Source organism: Bombina bombina, chromosome 11 (assembly GCF_027579735.1).
Source record: "Bombina bombina isolate aBomBom1 chromosome 11, aBomBom1.pri, whole genome shotgun sequence".
Classification (NCBI taxonomy): Eukaryota; Metazoa; Chordata; class Amphibia; order Anura; family Bombinatoridae; genus Bombina; species Bombina bombina.
This window is the reverse complement of record NC_069509.1, coordinates 106,247,208-106,271,232: the sequence shown is the minus strand read 5'-3', so window position 1 is coordinate 106,271,232 and position 24,025 is coordinate 106,247,208. Positions and strand designations below refer to the sequence as shown.

General features: G+C 38.1%; 1 protein-coding gene across 1 annotated transcript in view; it reads right to left on the bottom strand.

The window, feature by feature from the left end:
* ADAP1 (ArfGAP with dual PH domains 1) overlaps window positions 1–21,788 on the bottom strand; it is a 1,315,539-nt gene extending 1,293,751 nt beyond the window's left edge. The window contains exon 1 of the mRNA XM_053695288.1: window positions 21,545–21,788. Within this exon, the coding sequence (XP_053551263.1) occupies window positions 21,545–21,629 (85 nt within the window). The 5' untranslated portion in view covers window positions 21,630–21,788. The remainder of the gene's footprint in view (window positions 1–21,544) is intronic.
* Window positions 21,789–24,025: the final 2,237 nt, after the last annotated feature.

Sequence of the window (24,025 nt, the reverse complement as noted above, 5' to 3'; positions counted from 1 at the left end):
GCCAAAAAATGTCTTTTGTGATTCAGATAGAGCATGCAATTTTAAGCAACTTTCTAATTTACTTCTATTATCAAATTGTCTTCATTTTCTTGTTATGTTTATTTTAAAAGCAAGAATGTAAGTTTAGATGCCGGCCCATTTTAGGTGAACAACCAGGGTTGTCCTTGCTGATTGGACAGCACCTTTAAACAAGTGCTGTCCATGGTTCTGAACCCAAAATGTGCTGGCTCCTTAGCTGAGATGCCTTCTTTTCAAATAAAGATTGCAAGAGAATGAAGAAAATTGATAATAGAAGTAAATTAGAAAGTTGCTTACAATTACATGCTCTATCTGAATCATGAAAGAAAAAATTTGGGTTCAGTGTCCCTTTAAAGCAATCTCAAGGGCACAAATGATTTGGGTTGCTAGGAACAATAGTGACCCACAAGGGAGACATGAACAACTGTCCGAAATATCCAAGAAGTTCCTTAAGAGAGGCTATACAATCCCAAATTGATACATCAGAGCAAAAAGATGTGTGATGACCCTTTGATAAAGATAAAATTCATGATGAGAACACATCAAATCAACGAATTACAAACACCATGAACTACAGTCCTGCAGTGAGGTCACTTGGTAAGAGCTTAAGCCAACATTGGCACATCATACAGAGTGGCCCAACATTACCATTTTCTCAATGGCAACATCCAAGGGTGGGCTTTAAACATAACACTAGTCTAAAGGACTCATTAAAAAGGGACACTGAACCCAATTTTTCTTTTGTGATTCAGATAGAGCATGCAATTTTAAGCAACTTTCTAATTTACTCTTATTATCATTTTTTCTTTTTTCTCTTGCTATCTTTATTTGAAAAAAGCTATTTTTTGTTCAGACCCTGGACAGCACTTGTTTATTGGTGGGTGAATGTATCCACCAAGCAGCAATAACAATCCAGGTTGTTCACCAAAAATGGGCCGGCATCTAAACTTACATTCTTGCATTTCAAATAAAGATACCAAGAGAATGAAGACAATTTGATAATAGGAATAAATTAGAAAGTTGCTTAAAATTGCATGCTCTATATGAATCACAAAAGAAAAAAACATAATTTATGTAAGAACTTACCTGCTAAATTAATTTCTTTCATATTAGCAAGAGTCCATGAGCTAGTGACGTATGGGATATACATTCCTACCAGGAGGGGCAAAGTTTCCCAAACCTTAAAATGCCTATAAATACACCCCTCACCACACCCACAATTCAGTTTAACGAATAGCCAAGAAGTAGGGTGATAAGAAAGGAGCAAAAGCATCAAAAATAAGGAATTGGAATAATTGTGCTTTATACAAAAAAATCATAACCACCACAAAAAGGGTGGGCCTCATGGACTCTTGCTAATATGAAAGAAATGAATTTATCAGGTAAGTTCTTACATAAATTATGTTTTCTTTCATGTAATTAGCAAGAGTCCATGAGCTAGTGACGTATGGGATAGCAGATACCCAAGATTTGGAACTTCCACGCAAGAGTCACTAGAGAGGGAGGGATAAAATAAAAACAGCCAATTCCGCTGAAAAATTAATCCACTACCCAAATCAAAAGTTTCAATTTTTATAATGAAAAAAACTGAAATTATAAGCAGAAGAATCAAACTGAAACAGCTGCCCGAAGTACTATTCTACCAAAAACCGCTTCTGAAGAAGAGAAAACATCAAAATGGTAGAATTTAGTAAAAGTATGCAAAGAAGACCAAGTTATTGCTTTGCAAATCTGATCAACAGAAGCTTCATTCTTAAAAGTCCAGGAAGTAGAAACTGACCTAGTAGAATGATCCGTAATCCTCTGAGGCGGGGATTAACCCGACTCCAAATAAGCATGATGAATCAAAAGCTTTAACCAAGATGCCAAAGAAATGGCAGAAGCCTTCTGACCTTTCCTAAAACCAGAAAAGATAACAGACTAGAAGTCTGTCTGAAATCTGAGTAGCTTCAACATAATATTTCAAAACTCTTACCACATCCAAAAAATGTAAGAATCTTACCAAATAATTCTTAGGATTAGGACGCAAGGAAGGGACAATAATTCCTCTACTAATGTTGTTAGAATTCACAACTTTAGGTAAAAATTGAAATGAGGACAGCAAAAACCACCTTATCCTGATGAAAAATCAGAAAAAGGAGATTCACAAGAAAGAACAGATAATTCAAAAACTGTTCTAGCTGAAGAGATGTCAAAAAAGAACAATACTTTCCATGAAAGTAATTAATGTCCAAAGAAAGCATATGCTCAAAAAGAAGAGCATGTAAAGCCTTCAGAACCAAATTAAGACTCCAAGGAGGAGAAACTGGCTTAATGACAGGCTTGATACGAACCAAAGCCTGAACAAAACAATGAATATCAGAAAGATTTAGCAATTCTTACTGTGAAACAGCACAGGAAAAGCAGAGATTTGTCCTTTCAAGGAACATGCAGGCAAAACCTTATGAAGAAACTATAAAAACCTAGGAATTCTAAAATAATGCCAAGAGAATTCATAAGAAGAGCATCATGAGATGTAAATCTTCCAAACTCGATAATAAATCCTACTAGACACAGATTTACAAGTCTTCAACATAGTATAAATCCCTGAGTCAGAGAAACTTCTATGACTAAGTACTAAGCGTTAAATTTTCATACCATCAAATTAATAATTTGAATTCTTGATGAAAAAAACGAATGTTAAGATATAAGGTCTGGCCTTAATGGAAGTAGCCAAGATCGGCAACTGGACATCCAAACAAGAACCATATACCAAAACCTGTGTGGCCATGCTGGAGCCACCAGCCACACCAAAGATTGCTCTCTGATGATTTTGAAAATCACTCTAAAAAGAAGAACCAGAGATGAAAAAATATAGGCAGATTGATCATTCCAAGGAAGTGTCAATGCATACACTACTTCCGCCTGAGGATCCCCGAACCTGAACAGGCCCCTGGGAAGTTCCTTGTTTAGATGAGATTCCATCAGATCTATTTCTGGAAGCCCTCACATCTGAAAAATTGAAAAACATATCTGGGTAAAGAGACCATTCTCCCGGATGTAAAGCTTGATTAACAGAGATAATCCGCTTCCCAATTGTCTATACCTGGGAAAAAGACCACAGAAATTAGATAGGAGCTGGATTTAGCCCAAGCAAATATCCGAGATACTTCTGTCACAGCCTAAGGACTGATAGTCCCACCCTGATGATTGACATACGCCACAGTTGTGACATTGTCTGTCTGAAAAAACAAACGTCTCTTCTTCAAAAAGAAACCAACTGAAGAACTCTGAGAATGCACGGAGTTCCAAAATATCAAATGGTAATCTCGCCTCCTGAGATTTCCAAACCCCTTGTGCTGACAGAGATCCTCAGACAGCCTCCCAACCTAAAAGACTCGCATCTGTAGAGATCATGGTCCAGGTTGAAAGAACCGAAGAGACCTGTAGAACTAAATGATAATGATCTTAACCACCGAATCAAAGATAGTTAAACATTAGGATTCAAAGATATAAAAAGTGATATCCTAGAATCCCTGCACCATTATTCAGCATAAAAAACTGGAAAGGTTTCCTATGAAATGAGCAAAGGGAATCGAATCCAATGCTGCAGCCATGAAACCTAAAACTTCCATGCATATATAGCAACTTGAAGGAAATAGAGACTGAAGGTTCCGACAAACGGAACCCAATAAACTTGTCACTTGTCTGTTAGAGACAAAAACATTGACACAATCTATCTGGAAACCTAAAAAAGGTGACCCTTGTGTGAGGAATCAAGGAGCTTTTGATAAAAAGATCCTCTAACTATGTCTTGAAGAAACAACAAAGTTGAATCGTATGAGATTCCGCAGAACGAAAAGACTGAGCCAGTACCACGATACCGTCCAAATAAGGAACACTGAGAACTTTGAAAAGATTCTTAGAGCTGTCGCTAGACCAGAAGGAAAAGCAACAAATTGGTAATGCTTGTCAAAAAAAGAGAATCTCAGAAAATAAAAATAATCTGAATGAAAACAGAAAATGAAGATATGCATCTATTGTATCTTATGTAAACAAATAATGCCATCACTGACCAAAAAGGCAGAATAGACCATATAAACACCATTCTAAAAGATGGTACACATATGACAATTCAAAAGATTTTCCATCTTTGGAACAATGAATAGTCTTGAATAAAACCCCAAAACCCAGTTCCTAAAATGAAACTGGAATAAATACCCCAGAAAACTCCAGGTCTGAGCAGCGCTTGAACAACGGGTGACCAGCCGCACTTCGTCAGTACCCAAAACATATAGGTCTGAAACACACTTCAGGAAAGTGTTAGTCTTACTGGAATAGCTGGAATATGATAGAGAAAAAAGACTTCTCACAGACTGTTTTACTCTGAATCCTATTCTGTACCCAAAGACTAAGAAGTTTGGACCGAATAGAACCAAACAAATTTCAAAAAAGTCTTAACCTGCCCCTTACCAGCCAAGCTGGAATAAGAACCGCACCTACAAGCAAATTTGGGGAGCTGACTTTGAACTTTTAAAAGGCTTAATTGAATGAAGAAAAAAACTTCCAATTATAAACATGTTACTTGGGGAAGAATTCAGGATTCCGTTCCTTAGTAAGAACAGAAAACTAATATAAGCTTAAAGTTTTAGTCTTAGAACTCAATCTTGAAGCCCAGAGTAACAGTTAAAGAATTGAATCCAATTATGAATTAAATAATTATCTTGGATAAAAAGAAATATGGATTTTAGAAATCAAATTAGCATTCCAAGATTGAAATCACAAAGTTCTTCTAGCTAAAATAGCTAAAGACATAGATTAAACCTCATTTGCGAAAATATTTATTAAAATGACAACACAAATGAAATTATTAGCATGTTAATCAAGTTAAAGGACCAGTCAACACACTGGACTTGCACAATCAACAAATGCAAGATAACAAGACAATGCAATAGCACTTAGTCTGAACTTCAAATGAGTAGTAGATTTTGTCCTTTTAACAATGCTAAACAAATCATAATCCGATACTTGATCTTAAAGTATCCAACCAGAAAGATGAAGCAATTGCAACATCAGCCAAATAAATTACAGGTCTAAGAAAAGTACCTGAAAATAATTTTCCTTAAATAAGATACAACCATCTGAAGGAAAAAAATAAATACTATTTGCTATAAGAATAATAGTATATTTAGCAGGAGTAGAGATAGCCCCATTAACTTGAGGAATCTTTTCCTCAAAACTGAAAACTAACTGCCGGCAAAGAATACAATTTAAAAACCTTAAAGGGACAGTATACACTCATTTTGATATAACTGCATGTAATAGACACTACTATAAAGAATAAGATGCACAGATACCGATATAAAAATCCATGATAAAACGGTTTTAAAACTTACTTAGAAGCTTTCAGTTTAGCTCTGTTGAAAAGGCAGTTGGAAAGCCCACTGCAAGTGGGAACTAAGACACTCTCCCCCTCCCCCTTCTTTTGCATATGAAAAGACCCTTTACACAAACAGGAGCAAGCTGGAGAAGATAGCTGACGGTATTCACATAAAACTTTGGGGCTTGGTTAGGAGTCTGAAAATCAGAGCAATGTTATTTAAAAATAAGCAAAACTATACATTTTTTTAAAAAGAAATCTTTATGGGCTATATAAATAGATCATCTACAAAACATTTATGCAAAGAAAAAATGAGTGTATAATGTCCCTTTAAAGAAGGACTAAAAGAAAATTATCAGCCTATTCCATTCCCTAGTATCAGGAACTGGAAAAAAACCTCTGAAGAAACCACAGAAGATAAATAAGCAGAATTTAAATGTTAGCTAGTCTTAAAAATCAAAAGAACTAGTTACTTCAATATCCAAAATAATCAACACCTTTTGAACAAAGAACAAATGTACTCTATTAAAAAATAAAAAAGTAGATTTGTTAGTGTCAATATCTGATGAAGAAAAATTCTGAATGAGAAAAAACACCATCAGAGAAGGATAATTCATTATGTTGTTGGTCATTTGAAACGTCATCAACTAAAAAAGAAGTTTGAAAAAGACCTAAAAATTTTATTAGAAGGCAGGATGTCAGACAAAGCCTTTAAAATAGAATCAGAAAAATATTCTTATAAATTTCTAAGTATATCTTGTACATAAGATGTAAAAAGAATAGCAATATATAAAGCATAAATACTAATGGATTCTGCATGTAAAAGTTTATCATGATAACTTATTACAAACCATAGCTAAAGATAAACATTCATAACATTAAAATACATTAAACATTAAAATAAACTTCCGGCGTCAACTATGGCGCCGGAAATGACAAATTTTGTGCTAAAAAAGTTCGCACCAAAAATGACGCAATAAATTAAAGCATTTTCTGCCCTCGCGAGCCTAACAGCCCGCAAGGAAAAAAGTCAATTTGAATATTTTTAAGGTAAGAAAAAATATTAATTCATAAGCATTTTCCCAAAAAAATGAAACTGACAGTCTGAAACAAGGAATACTGAATATCCTGAATCATGGCAAATATAAGTTTAAAACATATATTTAGAACTTTACATATAAAGTGCCCAACCATAGCTTAGAGTGTCATAAATAAAATAAGACTTACTTACCCTAAGACACTCATCTACATATAGTAGATAGCCAAACCAGTACTGAAACGAGAATCAGTAGAGGTAATGGTATATAAGAGTATATCGTCGATCTGAAAAGGGAGGTAGGAGAAGAAATCTCTACGACCGATAACAGAGAACCTATGAAATAGATCCCCTAGAGGAAGACCATTGTATTCAAATAGGCAATACTCTCTTCACATCCCTCTGACATTCACTGCACTCTGAGAGGAAAACCGGGCTTCAGCCTGCTGCGAAGCGCATATCAACGAAGAATCTAGCACAAACTTACTTCACCACCTCCATGGGAGGCAAAGTTTGTAAAACTGAATTGTGGGTGTGGTGAGGGGTGTATTTATAGGCATTTTAAGGTTTGGGAAACTTTGCCCCTCCTGGTAGGAATGTATATCCCCATACGTCACTAGCTCATGGACTCTTGCTAATTACATGAAAGAAATGTGGGTTCAGTGTCCCTTTAATGCAGTGGAGGCTACTTCATTTGGGGCAGTGCCCTCCCAAGAAAAATTAGGGGTGAATATTGGAGAAAAAAAAAAAAAAAAAAAGCCATGTGTTCCATGGTACAGTGTGTTAAATGTTTTTGTTTTTTTCAGGGGGTGTGGAGGGGGGGGGAAGCTTGCAGAATCTGACATAGAAGGAAACAAAAATGTTGCTAAAATGTAACAATTTGGATTCAATATTTTATGAAGATCCAGTAAAAGGGGAGTTTTGCCCTGATTTAGAGCAGTTTGCACATGAGTATTATGTCCATTCGAATTCTAAGGTCACCCCATTATTATCTATAAGACCGTTTAAGCTATGAGGGTCTAAAAAAAAAAAAAAAAAACAACACACAAAACTCCCATTGGCTGACAGCATGGGAAGGGCAGGGATTACAGGTTGCGCTATAAAAAGCAGCCTGTGGCCCAGATGCACTGATTCACTGAAGGAAGGTCTAGGGGAGGAGTTTGGAGAGGCCCAGAAGAACCATGCACACAAGGGCTAGATTTATTATAGCCGAGGCGTACAGGGGCGCATATACGCGCCCCTGTACGCCTCAGCTCGCCTGTGGCTGGGCGAAATTACCCGCAGGTATTTGGCATTACACACGAGCGCAATTTTGCGCTCGCGTGCAATCCCGCCCCCTGCCCACGCACAGCCAATCACGCGCGGGCAGGAGCTGTCAATCTCCTCGGTCGGACTCGACCGAGGAGATTGAATTTCGCCAGTTTAGAGGTGGCGAAGAGCGTTATCTGGTGACCGCTGCTTGATAAATCACGGCGAGCAAGTTCTTGTGAGAACTTGCTGCCGTAGGGGCTTCATAAATCTAGCCCACAGTGCTGCCAAGTGTGCTCTCTGACCCTGAGGTCTGGAATCCCAACCCAGACAGGATGGAAGAGGAGGAGGGTCATACAGCCAGAGCTGGTGGTAAGTACCTATTACACCCACTGATGACTGTCTGACTCAACGCTGACTGTGACTGACTCAGAGTAGACAGACTTTGTTGGACCAGACAGCAGGACTTAGACTTACTTATTTTACTGTAATGCTAGGCAAGCAAAGCAGTCTATAACATAATATTATGGAAAGTAATGACAATTACTTTTGCTGAACTATAGTAATAACTTGGGCAAGGTTGTGTGCACCTATTGTTGTCAGCCCTCCCCCCCCTCCACTAGTGCTGCCCCCTCCACCCGTGCCGTGCTGTGACTGCTGACTTATTACTCATAAGACAGTGAACATGTGCAGCAGCATGTTATAGCTCAGCACTGGGCCACACAACGAACCCCTCATACATATGGCTTCTGCACATTTAATAAAAACCTCAAATTTCTCCACTGAGCATCGAGCAGAGCTCCACTCAAACACAGGGCTGCTGTTTTTATTTTTTAAACTGCCTTGCTGTCGGCATGTAATATTTATCTAATCACTCTTTGATAAGTCCCATCCTATCACTGCTGTAAATCACAGAACAAGTGACATGTGATCTTTGTATGTCACAACTTAGTAAATGACCAGTTGGAATAAAAGAGCAGAGGTAAAAACTCAGCAGTGTGTGATGCTACTATGCAGCAGAAAGTGGTAGCATGAAATAAATTACAGAATGCACACTGTTTTTAGAAGTCTCCTGTAACGCTGTGTTTAGCCATCTAAAGCTTCTCTGGGTTTCTTCTAGTTGGAATTTATTGGGACGGTTGTTTCATATAGTGACTGAACATGGTGGATTACAGATGTAACTGATATACAGCCACCAATCTTGTGCTAGCACTTCCCCCCTTCCTGATTGCGGAGCTGACAGCCTCACGCTTCAGCAAGCACGCATCTTAATTTAAAGGAAGGAGAACAAAAATAGCAATGAACCAGATAAGGACAGGTGTCTGTTTATTGTTACATTAAAGGGACAGTATACTGTAAAATAGTTTTTCCCTTAATGTGTTTCCAATTACATTTTTACCATGTGCACAGTATAAAATCTATGAGAATTTGCTTTTTAACGTTTATTTGTGTATATGAATTAACTGATTTTGTGTTTTGAAGCCACATCCTAAAAAAATGGGTTGAGCTTGTAGGTATAATCAGATCTCATTACTTTATCACATTGTGTACATATACCTGCTTCTTTATCTTATATCTGTCTGTAAACCAATCACCAATACTAATGGAAAATTAACATCACATAAAGCTTTTAGTAGATCTACTAATAGGTTAAATTTATTAGATTGGTTAGTTGTCTTGATGCTTATCGGGTTGCTATTGTGGCAGATTTTTCAATACCTATGCACTTTTGGCGATTCACTAGCCCCACAATATACATTGTGAAAGTTCTGAGATTCGATCACTTGAACCCCGGTCCTACAATGTACGATTATAAGGCTATTGCTATATTGCTGCATGCTTTTTCAATTGCTATAGTTACGATGATGCTTCCTTGTGATTGGCCCTATAGACACACGTGGACCAGGAAGTGAGTTTCTGATTCTTCCGGGTACATGCTGCGGCAGTGTAAGATTCAACTATCCGTTCTTCACTACGGATAGACATAACAGCGTAAGTTACTGTGTTACACAAGTAGATGAAAACATAAAAAAACATATTTATGCAATATTCATATTTAATAAAGTGTTATACTGTGTGTTTACTATACATTTTTTAACATTCCAATGTTCTGCACATAGAATATGTTCTATGGATTTCAATAGATATATATATAATTATTATTATCCCCGTAACAGGATTTTTTTTTTTTTTATTTTTTTTTTTTTTATTGAGGATTAAATATTACAGATACAACCATCATGCAGATTCAAATGTACAGAAGTCAGAAATATAATAAATCACGACAGGTTTATCAGATATATACTGACTTGTCATGTTAATATGTATAATATGAAACAACTGCGCAATTATATAACCTCATTTTTAGTGTGGTTTTATAAAATATATCCCTTTATATGTCAGAAATTAAAAATGGATGATTTCCCCTATTTAAAGTATAATGGCCACTCTTGGACCACTACTTACTAAGTAAAATGGATAAGGGGAATATGAGGGGAATAGAATGAAAGGGTCACTTTTGGACCCATTTTTTTTTTTTTTTTAAATTGGAAAGTGCAATGATGAGGGAACCATCTTAAATAATAACCTAAATTAAACGGCTGGGCAGGATTCACATGCAGATATCACTAGGAAAGGATGATAACTACATATGATTGTAGAAGACTATAATAGAGGTAGTGGGTGGACAGTTATTAACACGTCTACACTATAGTATATAGCTTCCCTACATCCATCCATATATAAATGTAAATAACATTGTAGTAACATTGGAGAGTTTTGGAGTTCAGGGCTGCATCCAGTCTCATAAACGGGCTATTGTCTGCTCATATCGAGATTATTGGTCATTAAAATTTGCTTGTGGTGAGCCGCCACGGCCGCAGGCTGCGCACCTTTGAAGCATAATGGGTTAGCTTTGCTCCTTAAAAAAAAAATCCTATCTGTACTACAAGATAAGCAGAGGTCTAGTGTAAGTTAGGGCAATGTGCCCTATATGTATATAACTAGGATGAAGCTTTAACTATTTAAATTTTTTTACAACAATCCTGAAATAGAACAGTACCTATTAATGAGATGCTATAGGGTGCTGTATGTTACTGAACTTAGATAGGGAGCAAGTGTTGAAATGGTAGAGTTCTAACTACTAGTGTATTGGGATATATTTCATAACAGAACTAGAACATTACACATACCACCCGTTATATTCTAACATTTAGATATCTTACTATGTATTGTCTTACTCAAATGTGGATATCCAATCTTTTATAGGGATGCAGCAGACAATTTGATTATCTGTTAATATACCTGAACATAAACAGTATGGGTAAAAAAAAAAAAAAAACTAAAACATCTAGATGGCCCAAAAAGACTACTAATTACAAATGTATCAAACATAACATACTTCAACTACAAGTCACAACAGGTTTAACCTTGATTAAATAGTTAATATGAACATTTTAAATGCTTAAAGAGTATGATGGCTAAAACAAAGGACATGTGGGTGACATAGAATACTTAATAGTAATAAGTCTAGAAATATAATGATTAAGTGTAACTATGTGAAGGTTCCATGACCAGTATTTATATCTCAAACATACAGTCATTCTGTATATAATAACCCATTAATGTACATAAAGCCTTATTGTAGCGAGTATATCTTTTGGTTATAGCAGAAGTTCACTGTAGCGTCTTTTCGAGTATTATATGCCCAGATATAGGCTTCGTTTCCTGTGATGTTTAGCCTACACCATGGCGTTCTGCTCGCAAGCCGCCAGTCCAAAGAGGAGGAGGTTGCTCACCACAGGGACTGGGGACTGTTAGATGCTGGGGATCTAAGCGGGTCCAACAAATATGAGTCAGCACTTGCCCTCCATATGTTCCACACAGGGCGACTTTAGGAAATGGGGGTTTGAGATACCCGACAGCGGCACAGCTATTTAAAATCAAGGAATCTCCAGGCTGTCATTTCATTTCCTGACTTGGGCACGGAACGGCTCTGCTTCCCTGTTGTGGGGCTGTCAGTCTCGCCACAAGCCCCGCATGCGGATAAACATACCTCTGTCTCCTTTGATCCCATGTCAGGCCCGGTTTGTGTCGGGAGTGCATGAGGCTTTGTGTAACAGGCTAGGTCTCCATAGATCGGCTTTTGGGGCTCCTCCCTGCATATTTTCGGTCCGATTTCCACCCGCTGGTTGAAGGGCATTGTAGGATGGGACACGTCTCCATTCATCTCAGAGATTGCCTGCGTAGGTGTGAGGTTGGGCAGGGTTTTTGTGGGTCCCGGTTTGCTGAGATCTGCATTGGAGCCAAAAGGGCAGCCCCTCCAGTCAGACTAAGATCAGGGCTTTCACTATCTGCCAGAACACATTCGGCGGGTGCCCGGGGTGATCCACTGGGAAGCCGCCCCTCTAAGAGGATAGCACATAGATCTCTCTCAAGGTCTCGGAAGTGGTCCTGCAATAGTCAGCTCACTCGCGCCTCCCATTTTGCTAGAGCCTCCATTTTATCACGGTGAATTCGGTTTAATATGTAACTCAGAATAGTCCCTTTCTATGGGTGATGGTTCTCTATTAGAAGTAGAAAAGGAAGTTTAAACACAACTGCTATACCCCAAGTATGGGGGGGTGTGCTGAATCCTCGTAAGGCCGATGCCTAAGGTTCCAGCGGTCCAGATCTGGGTCTAGTTTTCATATACTCTGCAAATTTGGTGTCTTTTTGATCCACAGTTTGTGTGCTATTCAAAGTTGCCAGTGATTTTAGTCAAAGTTGCAGGATGGGCTCAATAACCAGCGGGTTAGGAACATCCAACTCAGAGCCACAGATATTGCGACCTAACATGGCCGCTGCCTAGACACGCCCCCCTTAACAGGGTTATTAATAATCCCTTATTAACCCCTCCCACCCCCCTGCAGGTGTGCCTATGTGTATGAGTCCTCACTTAAGTCTCACTTTCTCACAATAATTAAATACTTTATACGAATAAATGAATACTTGATAGTCTGGAGTGCCTCCACCCAGTCAGAACTCGCTCCAGTGGGCCCATGTCCCTCCTTACAGTGTCTGAGTCCCTCCTGGTTTGCCTAAGTTTCCTCACTTAAAGGGACATGAAACCCCCAAAAAAAAAATTGTTCATGATTTAGGTAGAACATACAATTTTAAACAACTTTCCAGTTTACTTCCATCATCACATTGCTTCATTCTCTTGGTATAATTTGTTGAAGGAGCAGCAATGCACTACTTGTTTCTAACTGAACACATGGGTGAGCCAATGACAATCAGTATATATATGCAGCCACCAATCAGCAGCTAGAACCTAGGTTCTTTGCTGCTCCTGAGCTTACCTAGATAAACCTTTCAGCAAAGGATATCAAGAGAAGGAAGCAAATTAAATAACAGACGTAAATTGGAAAGTTGTTTAAAATCACATGCTCTTTCTGAATCATGAAAGAAAAAATGTGGGTTTTATGTCCCTTTAACCCCTTAATGACCAACGACATGCAGGGTACGTCCTCCAAAAAAAATGTCCTTAACGACCAAGGACGTACCCTGATCCTGATCGCTTCCAGCCGCTTTCATGTTATTGCAGTGATGCCTCGATATTTTTGGCATCCTGCAATAACTGTTTTAAGCAGTCTGATGCAGAGAGAGCCATTCTGTGGCCCTCTCTGCATCGGCTATTGATAGCTATGATCGTTGGTGGGTGGGAGGGTGTCCAGGCAGGCGAGTGGGCGTCCATCAGTAGAGGAGGGGGTGCACGTGAGCGCGCACACGTGTGAAACCCAAAACATTGAACAAGTGGAAGAGGCACAAGGTGGAACTCAGTGGGAGAGAGGGTGGGAATAAAAAATATTAACGATCTGGGAGAGGGTGGGGGGTTGGGTGTTGAGGGGGGGCAGCTACACTACAGAAAAAACTAAAAATAAAAAACAAACATTTGATTTCAAACTTAAAGGGACAGTATACACTCATTTTCATATAACTGCATGTAATAGACACTACTATAAAGAATAAGATGCACAGATACTGATATAAAAATCCAGTATAAAACTGTTTAAAAACTTACTTAGAAGCTGTCAATTTGGCACTGTTGAAAAGGGAGCTGGAAAGCCCACGTAAGTGGAAAATAAGACACTCCCCCCCTCCCCCTTCTTTTGCATATTAAAAGACCCTTTACACAAACAGGAGCAAGCTGGAGAAGGTAGCTGACGATATTCACATAAAACTTTGGGGCTTGGTTAGGAGTCTGAAAATCAGAGCAATGTTATTTAAAAATAAGCAAAACTATACATTTATTTAAAAAAAAAAAAACTTTATGGGCTATATAAATAGATCATCTACAAAACATTTATGCAAAGAAAAAATGAGTGTATAATGTCCCTTTAAGATGGCGGGGACAATTGTGGGGTGGGGGAGGGAAGAGAGCCGTTTGGGAGGGATCAGGGGGTGTGATGTGTCAGGTTAGGTGGGAGGCTGATCTCTACACTAAAGCTAAAATTAACCCTGCAAGCTCCCTATAACTACCTAATTAACCCCTTCACTGCTAGCCATAATACATGTGTGATGCACAGCGGCATTTAGCGGCCTTCTAATTACCAAAAAAGCAACGCCAAAGCCATATATGTCTGCTATTTCTGAACAAAGGGGATCCTAGAGAAGCATTTACAACCATTTGTGCCATAATTGCACAAGCTGTTTGTAAATAATTTCAGCGAGAAACCTAAAATTGTGAAAAATTTAACGTTTTTTTTTTTTTTAATTTGATCACATTTGGCGGTGAAATGGTGGCATGAAATATACCAAAATGGGCCTAGATTAATACTTGGGGTTGTCTACTACACTAAAGCTAAAATTAACCCTACATGCTCCCTACATGCTCCCTAATTAACCCCTTCACTGCTGGGCATAATACATGTGTGGTGCGCAGTGGCATTTAGCAGCCTTCTAATTACCAAAAAGCAACATCAAAGCCATATATGTCTGCTATTTCTGAACAAAGGGGATCCCAGAGAAGCATTTATGCCATAATTGCACAAGTTGTTTGTAAATAATTTCAGTGAGAAACCTAAAGTTTGTGAAACAATTTGTGAAAAAGTGAACGATTTTTTTTATTTAATCGCATTTGGCGGTGAAATGGTGGCATGAAATATACCAAAATGGGCCTAGATCAATACTTTGGGATGTCTTCTAAAAAAAAAAAAAAAAAAAAAAAAAAAAAAAAATATATATATATATATATATATATATATATATACATGTCAAGGGATATTCAGGGATTCCTGACAGATATTAGTGTCCCAATGTAACTAGCACTAATTTTGAAAAAAAGTGGTTTGGAAATAGCAAAGTGCTACTTGTATTTATGGCCCTATAACTTGCAAAAAAGCAAAGAACATGTAAACATTGGGTATTTCTAAACTCAGGACAAAATGTAGAAACTATTTAGCATGGGAGTTTTTTGGTGGTTGTAGATGTGTGACAGATTTTGGGGGTTAAAGTTAGAAAAAGTGTGTTTTTTTCCATTTTTTCCTCATATTTTATAATTTTTTTATAGTAAATTATAAGATATGATGAAAATAATGTTATCTTTAGAAAGTCCATGTAATGGCGAGAAACACAGTATATAATATGTGTGGGTACAGTAAATGAGTAAGAGGAAAATTACAGCTAAACACAAACACCGCAAAAATGTAAAAATAGCCTTGGTCCCAAACGGACAGAAAATGGAAACGTGCTGTGGTCATTAAGGGGTTAAGTCTCACTGACCTACAATAATTAAATATGCTAAAATACTTCATAAGATTGAAGGATAAACACAGTTGTGCCTAGAGTGTCCACACCCAGTCAGAATTTACTTCAGTGTGCCCGTGTCCCGCCGTACAGTGTCTTAGACCCTCCTAGTTTGCCTATGTTTCATCACTTACCTACAACAATTAAATACACTAAAATACTTCATAGGATTGAATGGTAAACTCAGCTGTGCTAGTAGTGCCTCCACTCAGTCAGAATTCACTCCAGTGCTCCTGTGTCCCTCCATACAGTGTCTGAGACCCTCTCTGGTGTGCCTTTTTGTTCACTTGAATCTCACTTGCTTACAATAATTAAATAATTCATAGGAATAAATGGTAAACTCAGCTGTGCTAGGAGTGCCTCCACCCAGTAAGAATTCCCTCCAGTGTGCCTGTGTCCCTCCATACAGTGTCTGAGACCTTCTCTGGAGGGACATGGGCACACTGGAGTGAATTCTGACTGGGTGTGGGCACCACTGTGTTTATCATTCAATCCTATGAAGTATTTTAGTGCATTATTGTAGGTCAGAGAGACTTAAAGGGACAGTCTAGGCCAAAATAAACTTTCATGATTCAGATAGAGCATGTCATTTTAAACAATTTTCCAATTTACTTTTATCACCAATTTTGCTTTGTTCTCTTGGTATTCTTAGATGAAAGCTTAACCTAGGAGGTTCATATGCTAATTTCTTAGACCTTGAAGCCCACCTCTTTCAGATTGCATTTTAACAGTTTTTCACCACTAGAGGGTGTTAGTTCACGTATTTCATATAAATAACACTGTGCTCGTGCACGAGAAGTTATCTGGGAGCAGGCACTGATTGGCTAGACTGCAAGTCTGTCAAAAGAACTGAAAAAAGGGGCAGTTTGCAGAGGCTTAGATACAAGATAATCACAGAGGTTAAAAGTATATTATTATTATTACTGTGTTGGTTATGCAAAACTGGGAAATGGGTAATAAAAGGGATTATCTATTTTTTAAAACAATAACAATTCTGGTGTAGACTGTCCCTTTAAGTGAAGAAACAGTCAAACAGTCACACCAGAGAGGGTCTCAGACAATGTATGGAGGGACATGGGCTTACACTAATGAGTTTTGACTAGGTGCAGGCACTCTAAGAATGAATTTAATATTCATTCCTACGAAGTATTTTAGCGTATTTAATTATTGTAGGTAAAATAGACTTAAGTAAGGAAACATAGGCACTTTAAGAACTACTGAATGTAGCGTTGATTCCTATGCAGTATTTTAGCGTATTTAATTATTGTAGCTAAGTGAGACTTAAAGAGACATGAAACCCAAAAATGTTCCTTTAGAATTTTGGTAGTACAATTTTAAACAACTTCCCAATTAACTTCTATTATTTAATTTGCTTCCTTCTCTTGTTATCCTTTGCTGAAAGGAAAGCTCAGGAGCAGCAAAGAACCTAGGTTTTCTCTGTTGATTGGTGGTTGCACACATTATATATATATATACACACACACACACACATACACACACATATATATATACACACACACACACTTCTTGTCATTGGCTCACCCATGTGTTCAGTTAGATAACTGTAGTGCATTGCTGCTCCTTCAACAAAGCATACCAAGAGAATTAAGCAAATTTGATAATAGAAGTAAACTGGAAAGTTGTTTAAAATTGTATGTCCCTTTAAGTAAATTAACAGGCACACTAGAGAGGGTCTCAGACACTGTAAGGTGGGATCAGAGTTCACTGGAGTGAGTTTTTACTGGGTGGAGGCACTCCTGGCACAACTGAGTTTACCACTCAATCCTATGAAGTATTTTAGCGTATTTAATTATTATAAATCACTGAGACCTAAGTGAGGACACATAGGCACACCCGACAAGGTCTCAGACACTGTACAGTGGTACATGGGCACGCTGGAGTGAGTTCTGACCTCCAGGCAAAACTAAATTTACCATTCATTCCTGTGAAGTATTTTACAAAGGGTTAACACCCTATAGTGGGCGCTATAAAGGTAAAAAAATATACTCCAGAACAAAAAAAAAAAAAACAAAAAAAAAAAAAACACCAAAAGAGATATAGATAGAGATATATAGGTTAATAGGACAAGTGCACTCTCACGAACAGTATCACGATTTGCCAGGGTGCATGAATGTGGGTAATAATAGCAAAAGATAGAAGACAGCACTCTCTGGTCTTAACTACAAAGGTTGTTTTATTTGTAGTGACATTTCGGGGAACGCTTCCCCTTCTTCCTCAGGCATCTGATTAAACGGTGCTAACCGTGAAACATGTTGCATGATCTGTTTGTGCACACAACAGCATGAGTTGTTTTTAATATTGTTTTTACTTTGAATTAAAACATTTTTTAAACTATACATCCTCATTGCTGAGTGCATTACGCTACGCTACCTTGGGGCGCTGCCTCTCCTGGGAACCCAGATACTGCTTACATCAGCAAGCTGGTCTGCTGTGAAAACCAGCCTGCAACTATTGGCACATAGGAGTGCCTTCACAGAATGTGAGTACCCTGCACTATCTTTGTACTCTCCTTCAGTTGTCGATTGATTCACACATACAGCGCCTCTCTCCTTTTTTTGTTGTTGTCTATGAAGTATGTTACAGTATTTAATTATTGTGGGTAAGTAGGACTTAATTGAGGAAACATAGGCACACCTGAGAGGGTCTCAGACAGTGTACAGTGGGACACACTGAAGTGAGTTCTGACTGGGTGGAGACCCACCAGACAAAACTGAATTTACCATTCATTCCTATGAAGTATTTTAGAGTATTGAATTATTATACGTCAGTGAGACTTAAGTGAGGAAACATAGGTAAACCATGAGGGACATGTGCACATTGAATTGAGTACTGACTGGGTGGAGGCACTCCAGACACAACCGAGTTAACCATTCATTCCTATTTTAGAGTATTTAATTATTGTAGGTAAGTTAGACTTAAAGGGATAGTAAACTCAAAAATGTTCTTATGATTCAGATAGAAAATACAATTTTAAACAACTTTGCAATGTACTGCTATTATCAAATTTGCTTCATTCTCTTGTTATCCATTGCTGAAGGAACAGCACTGCACTACTGACAGGAAGTTGAACACATCTAGTTAGCCAATCACAAGAGACAAATGTAAGCAGGCACCAATTAGCAGCAGCTCCCACTGGTGTATGATATGTGCGTATTCTTTTTCAGCAAGGGATACTGAGAGAACGAAGCACATTTAAAAATAGAAGTGAATATAAAAGTATCTTAAAATTACATGCTCTATCTGAATCATGCAAGTTTAATTTTGACTTTCCTATCCCTTTAAGTGAGGAAAGATAGGCACACCTGAGAGGGTCTCAGACACTGTACGGAAGGACATGGGCACATTGAATTGAGTACTGACTGGGTGGAGGCACTTCAGACACAACTGAGTTAACCATTCATTTCTATGAAGTATTTTAGGAGTATTTATTAGTGTAGGTCAGTGAGATTTAAGTGAGGACACATAGGCACATCTTATAGGGTCTCATACACTGTACAGAGGCACACGGGCACATTGGATTGAGTTCTGACTGGGTGGAGGCACACCAAAGTTTACCATTTGTTACAATTAAGTATTTTAGAATATTTAATTATTGTGGCTAAGTGATACTTCAGTGAGAAAACATAAGCAAACCTGAGAGAGTTTCAGACCCTGTACAGAGGGACATGGGCACACCGGAGTGAATTCTAACTGGGTGGAGGCACACCTGAGTTAATCATTCATTTCTATTATTGTAGGTCAGTGAGATTTAAAGGGACATGAAGTCCAATTGTTTTCTTTCATGATTTAGAAAAAAACATGCCATTTTAAACAACTTTCCAATTAACTTCTATTATCTAATTTGGTTCATTCTCTTTATATGCTTTGTTGAAAAGCATATCTAGATAGGCTTAGTAGCTGCTGATTGGTGGTTGCGCATAGGTGACTTGTGCGATTGGCTTACCCTTGTGCATTGCTATTTCTTCAACAAAGGATATCTGAAGCATGAAGCAAAATAAATAATAGAAGTAAATTGGAATCTTGTTTAAAATTGTATCTATCTGAATCATGAAAGAAAAAAAATTGTGTTTCATGTCCCTTTAAGTAAGTACACATAGGAACATCTTATAGGGTCTCAGACACTGTACGGAGGAACATGGGCCCACTGGAGTGAGTTCTGACTGGGTGGAGGCACTCCAGTCTGTGTATATGAGTGTTTGAATGTAAGGGTATATGATTGTTTATATAAGTGCGTGCATAGGTGGGTAAATGTCTTTGTATATGAGTGTGTGAATGTATGGGTAAAGAACTGTGTGTAGGAGCATGTGAATATATGCATGCGTTACTGGGGGGGGCCTCATGTTCAAGTTCTGCCTAAGGCCTTTAAGTCTAGAACAGCCTCCGCCCCAAAAACCACATACAACAGACCCTAAAATAATACACACATTGCAAGCTGTAGCACCTATAGTAGAAGAGAAAAATTATTAAAAGCAAAGGACACGCCGTTATTTAATGTAATTTAGAATGTCTGTGTAATGGGTAGGGAAAAAAAGAATTAGTGTAAGACACATGACTCTAGGGGGTCGATTTAACATAGGCCGAATGGCCCCTGATCCCCCTGTTTCTGCGCAAGCCTTCAGGCTCACCAGAAACCGCAGTTAAGAAGCAGCGGTCTTAAGACTGTTGCTCCTTAACTAGTCCGCCGCCTCAGAGACGGGCCAGACAGCAATCAACCAAATCGGATACGATCGGGCTTATCGACACCCCCTGCTAGTGGCCCATTGACCGCAAATCTGCAGGGGGCGGCATTGCACAAGCAGTTCACCAGAACTGCTTGTGCAATGTTAAATGCCAACAGCGTATGCTGTCGGCATTCAGCGATGTTAGGCGGACATGATCCGCTACAGCAGATCATATCCGTCCGACTGTTGATAAATCGGCCCCTAGGAGTGAATTTGGTATGTAAGCTAAATTTTAGGCAATAAAAGGTAAAAAAAAAATATATATATATATATATATATATATTTTTTATTTATTTATTTTGATAGGTAAATATAAAAAAAAACAATGCTCTATTTCTGTTTAAATGTAGTGATGGCAAAAATGCTAAAAATGCTCTGGTCTTTTGGGGAAGTCGTAGTCAGAAATGCTCAGTCCTTAATGGTTATTATTGTTACATTATTCATTATGGAACACACAGATTTGAAACCTGATGCAAAAAGACTATTATCAACATTTCTTAATCATCTTTGTAGACATGTGTATCACAGGTAATTAGACATACCCAGAAGCCTAAGGGTTGCATGATAAAATCTCCTACTGCCTACCAACCACAGATTCACTAATAATTCAAATAACTCTCCAACGACAAACCTCTATGTTGGTATATGTAACTGATTCATCACGCTTGGAGAAGCAGCTCACGCTGTACTAAATCATCTCCATAGGATATGTAAGCATCATATACATCTCTCTTACCGGAGACTCTTAGTGAATCTATGAGAATGAAACATTTACTTCACATTACTTTGCAGAGCCTATTCACTAATATATCTCCGATCTCTCCACAAATCAACATAAATCTGAAGCTTGAAACATTACATTCCAATACATCACACTCCACACCTAATCATATTCTGTTATTATTATTTTATGAGTAAAAAATATATTTGCCAGACTGTTTGGAAACTATATGTTCTTTGTAATATTATTTATTTTTATTCATTCCCCATCAAGTAAAATGTTATGTGCATAAGCTAAGAAGACAAGGAGCATCCATGTACAAGAAATATTACAACCTTGTAGAAATCACCACACTGACACTAAAACGTTTTCATAAAAAAAAAAAAAACACACGCACAACACTTGACAATGACCTATGTAATTTTTATAATATTGTGCCCTGTTCCCTATTTACTTTACGACCTAAATTTATGACATAATAATGAGGGGAAGGAAGAAGGGATTTCGACGGGTTTCTAACATATAGTAAATGCGAATCACTAGCAGAAGTTGGGCTCATGCCTGGGAGATGCATTCTGTACTATGAACGGCATGTCACGCAGACAATAGGGTGAAAATAACAGAGGTTTTCTTACCAGCAGCACCACAGTCTGAGCATATGTTGTTCCCTGGCTTGTGTAGCAGCTCCTGCAGTGCTCTTCTGTTTCTTTCTTCCGCCATGGTTTATAAACAGTCTTAAACCTCACCCTTTATTTTCGTCCTGGTGGTATATCTGCTCAGCCTTTTTTTTTTTGACAATCCAGGAACAGCGTAACACAAACCAGAGAGATATTCACATGGTCCTCTAAGGTTGGCTGTCTATAGCACAAGGCAAAGGCAATGTCTGGGTGTCAAACCTGCTTGGGCTCCTCCTTTTTCCCCATTCAAACTGGACTCTTGATTTTGCAACCCGGTGACTTTATGCTGGTTCCGCATTCCTCGAAATATTAGCACAAACTAATATGTAAGCCTTTAAGTGCTGCTCAAAGCTTCCACCTACTGCTGTCTAGACGTATTGCATGTTTGGATAGCTGTATTAAAGATACATTTCAAGTTAATTCTTGACAGCTGAACTTCATTTTAAACGGTTCTACAATCGGAGCTTGTCCCAAAGGGATAGGAAATTCTAATTTAAACCTGCATGATTTGAACGGAGTATGTAGTTTTAAGACACTTAAAAGGACAGTAAAGTAAAAAAAATAAACTCTCTTGACTCAGATATAGTATACAATTTTAAACAACTTTCCAATTGTCTTCTATTATCTGATTTTCTTTGTTCTATTGTCATTTGTTTAAAAGCATACCTAGGTAGGGTCAGGAGTGTCAAAGCACTGCTTGGAGCTAGTTGGTGATTGGTGGTTGCACATATATGCCTCTCGTCATTGGTTCAAAAGATGTGCTCCTCTAGATCCCAGTAGTGCATTGCTGCTCCTTCAACAAAGGATAAAGAAAGAATGAAGTTAATTTGATAGAAGTAAATTGGAAGGTTATTTAAAATGCAATGCTCTATCTGAATAATTAAAGAAAATGTTTGGGTTCCATGTCCTTTTAAATTCACTTATATTTTCATATTAACTTTGTTCTCCTGTTATCCTTTGTCACAGAGAACTATGTACACATTTGTCTGTTACTCCCTACATTGTTTAAATACATACAGAGTTCTGGTTCTGGGATCCAGTTTAAATAATGTACAGACCAATTTTCAAGTCTATATATCAATCTGTATAGGTTTTTTTTTTTATAGATCAACATTGTTTCAGAGAAGGCCTGGAAAATAAGAAAAAAACATACATTTTTACTGTCCTAATTTTTATCCCTTATATACACAGAGTTGATTGCTCTTGGGCCTTTTATAACGATAAAATATAAACAATGTAGGGTGTATAAAAAGGAAGTTGTCTTTAAATTAAATAGAAATCCAGAACTGGATTTTAAACTGGTAAATTAGAACCCTGCCGTGCAAAAATTAACTGAAGAAAATGAAAGGAAGCTTAAGTATTGTAATATTGGATTTCCTAGCTAAAATAGGAAATAGAGGACAGGTTAATACCTACTCTCCTCTACAGGGCGACCCCACATACCAACTCAAGAGAAGGATTGATGCTAAATTCAATGAGTGAAAGGAATCTGCACTAATCTCACAGCAGGAATTTAATTTCTTACAGCGTGACCATCCAGTAACACCAATTCTGTACACCCTGCCTAAGATCCACAAGAATGCTGAGAACCCACCGGGGAGACCGATTGTCTCTGCCAGAGGTTTGTTTTTACAGCCGCTATCACAATTTGTGGACTTCTATCTGCAGCCGTTGGTTAAGTCCATGAGATCTTATGTTCAGGATTCTACGGATTTCATTACACAGATAACCCAACTTAATAACATTGACTCGTCTGACTTACTGGTGACGTTAGATGTATCAAGTTTATACACCATCATCCCTCATGAAGCTGGAATAGCAGCAGTTGCTAACAGCCTGAGACACGCTGCCTACATTGGACCACCTGAAGAGGTTCTGATAACATTGCTGACACTATGCCTCACTAAGAACTTCTTTCGGTTTGAAAGAACTTTCTATTTACAAATTTCAGGAACAGTGATGGGGTCCAATGTGGCCCCATCTCTGGCCAACTTGTTTATGTCAGAATATTGGACCCTAAAGACAGTAATGTCTATGGAACAGAGCAGATTAAATATTACTGTCGATACATAGATGATTTGTTCCTCATCTGGAATGGCAGTGAAGAAAACCTACAGACCCATGTCTGTAGGTTTTCTTCACCATTCGATTCTCACATACAGCCAGCACCAGCTCTGTAAACTACCTTGACGTATGGATTTTCAAGGTTGGCGATGGACTAGGGACAACCCTATTCCCGAAAGCTACCGACCGCAACTCTCTTCTCCCTCTGTGACCCCTCTATTCCCGAAAGCTACTGACCGCACCTCACTTCTCCCTCTGTGACCCCTCGGTTTCTAGCCCTTTACAAACAAATACTCTGACAAAGAAGGCTTAGAAAACTTTGTAACGCCTTCGAAACACGTAAGGAGCTATCCGGTGAGGTTATACATGCTACCT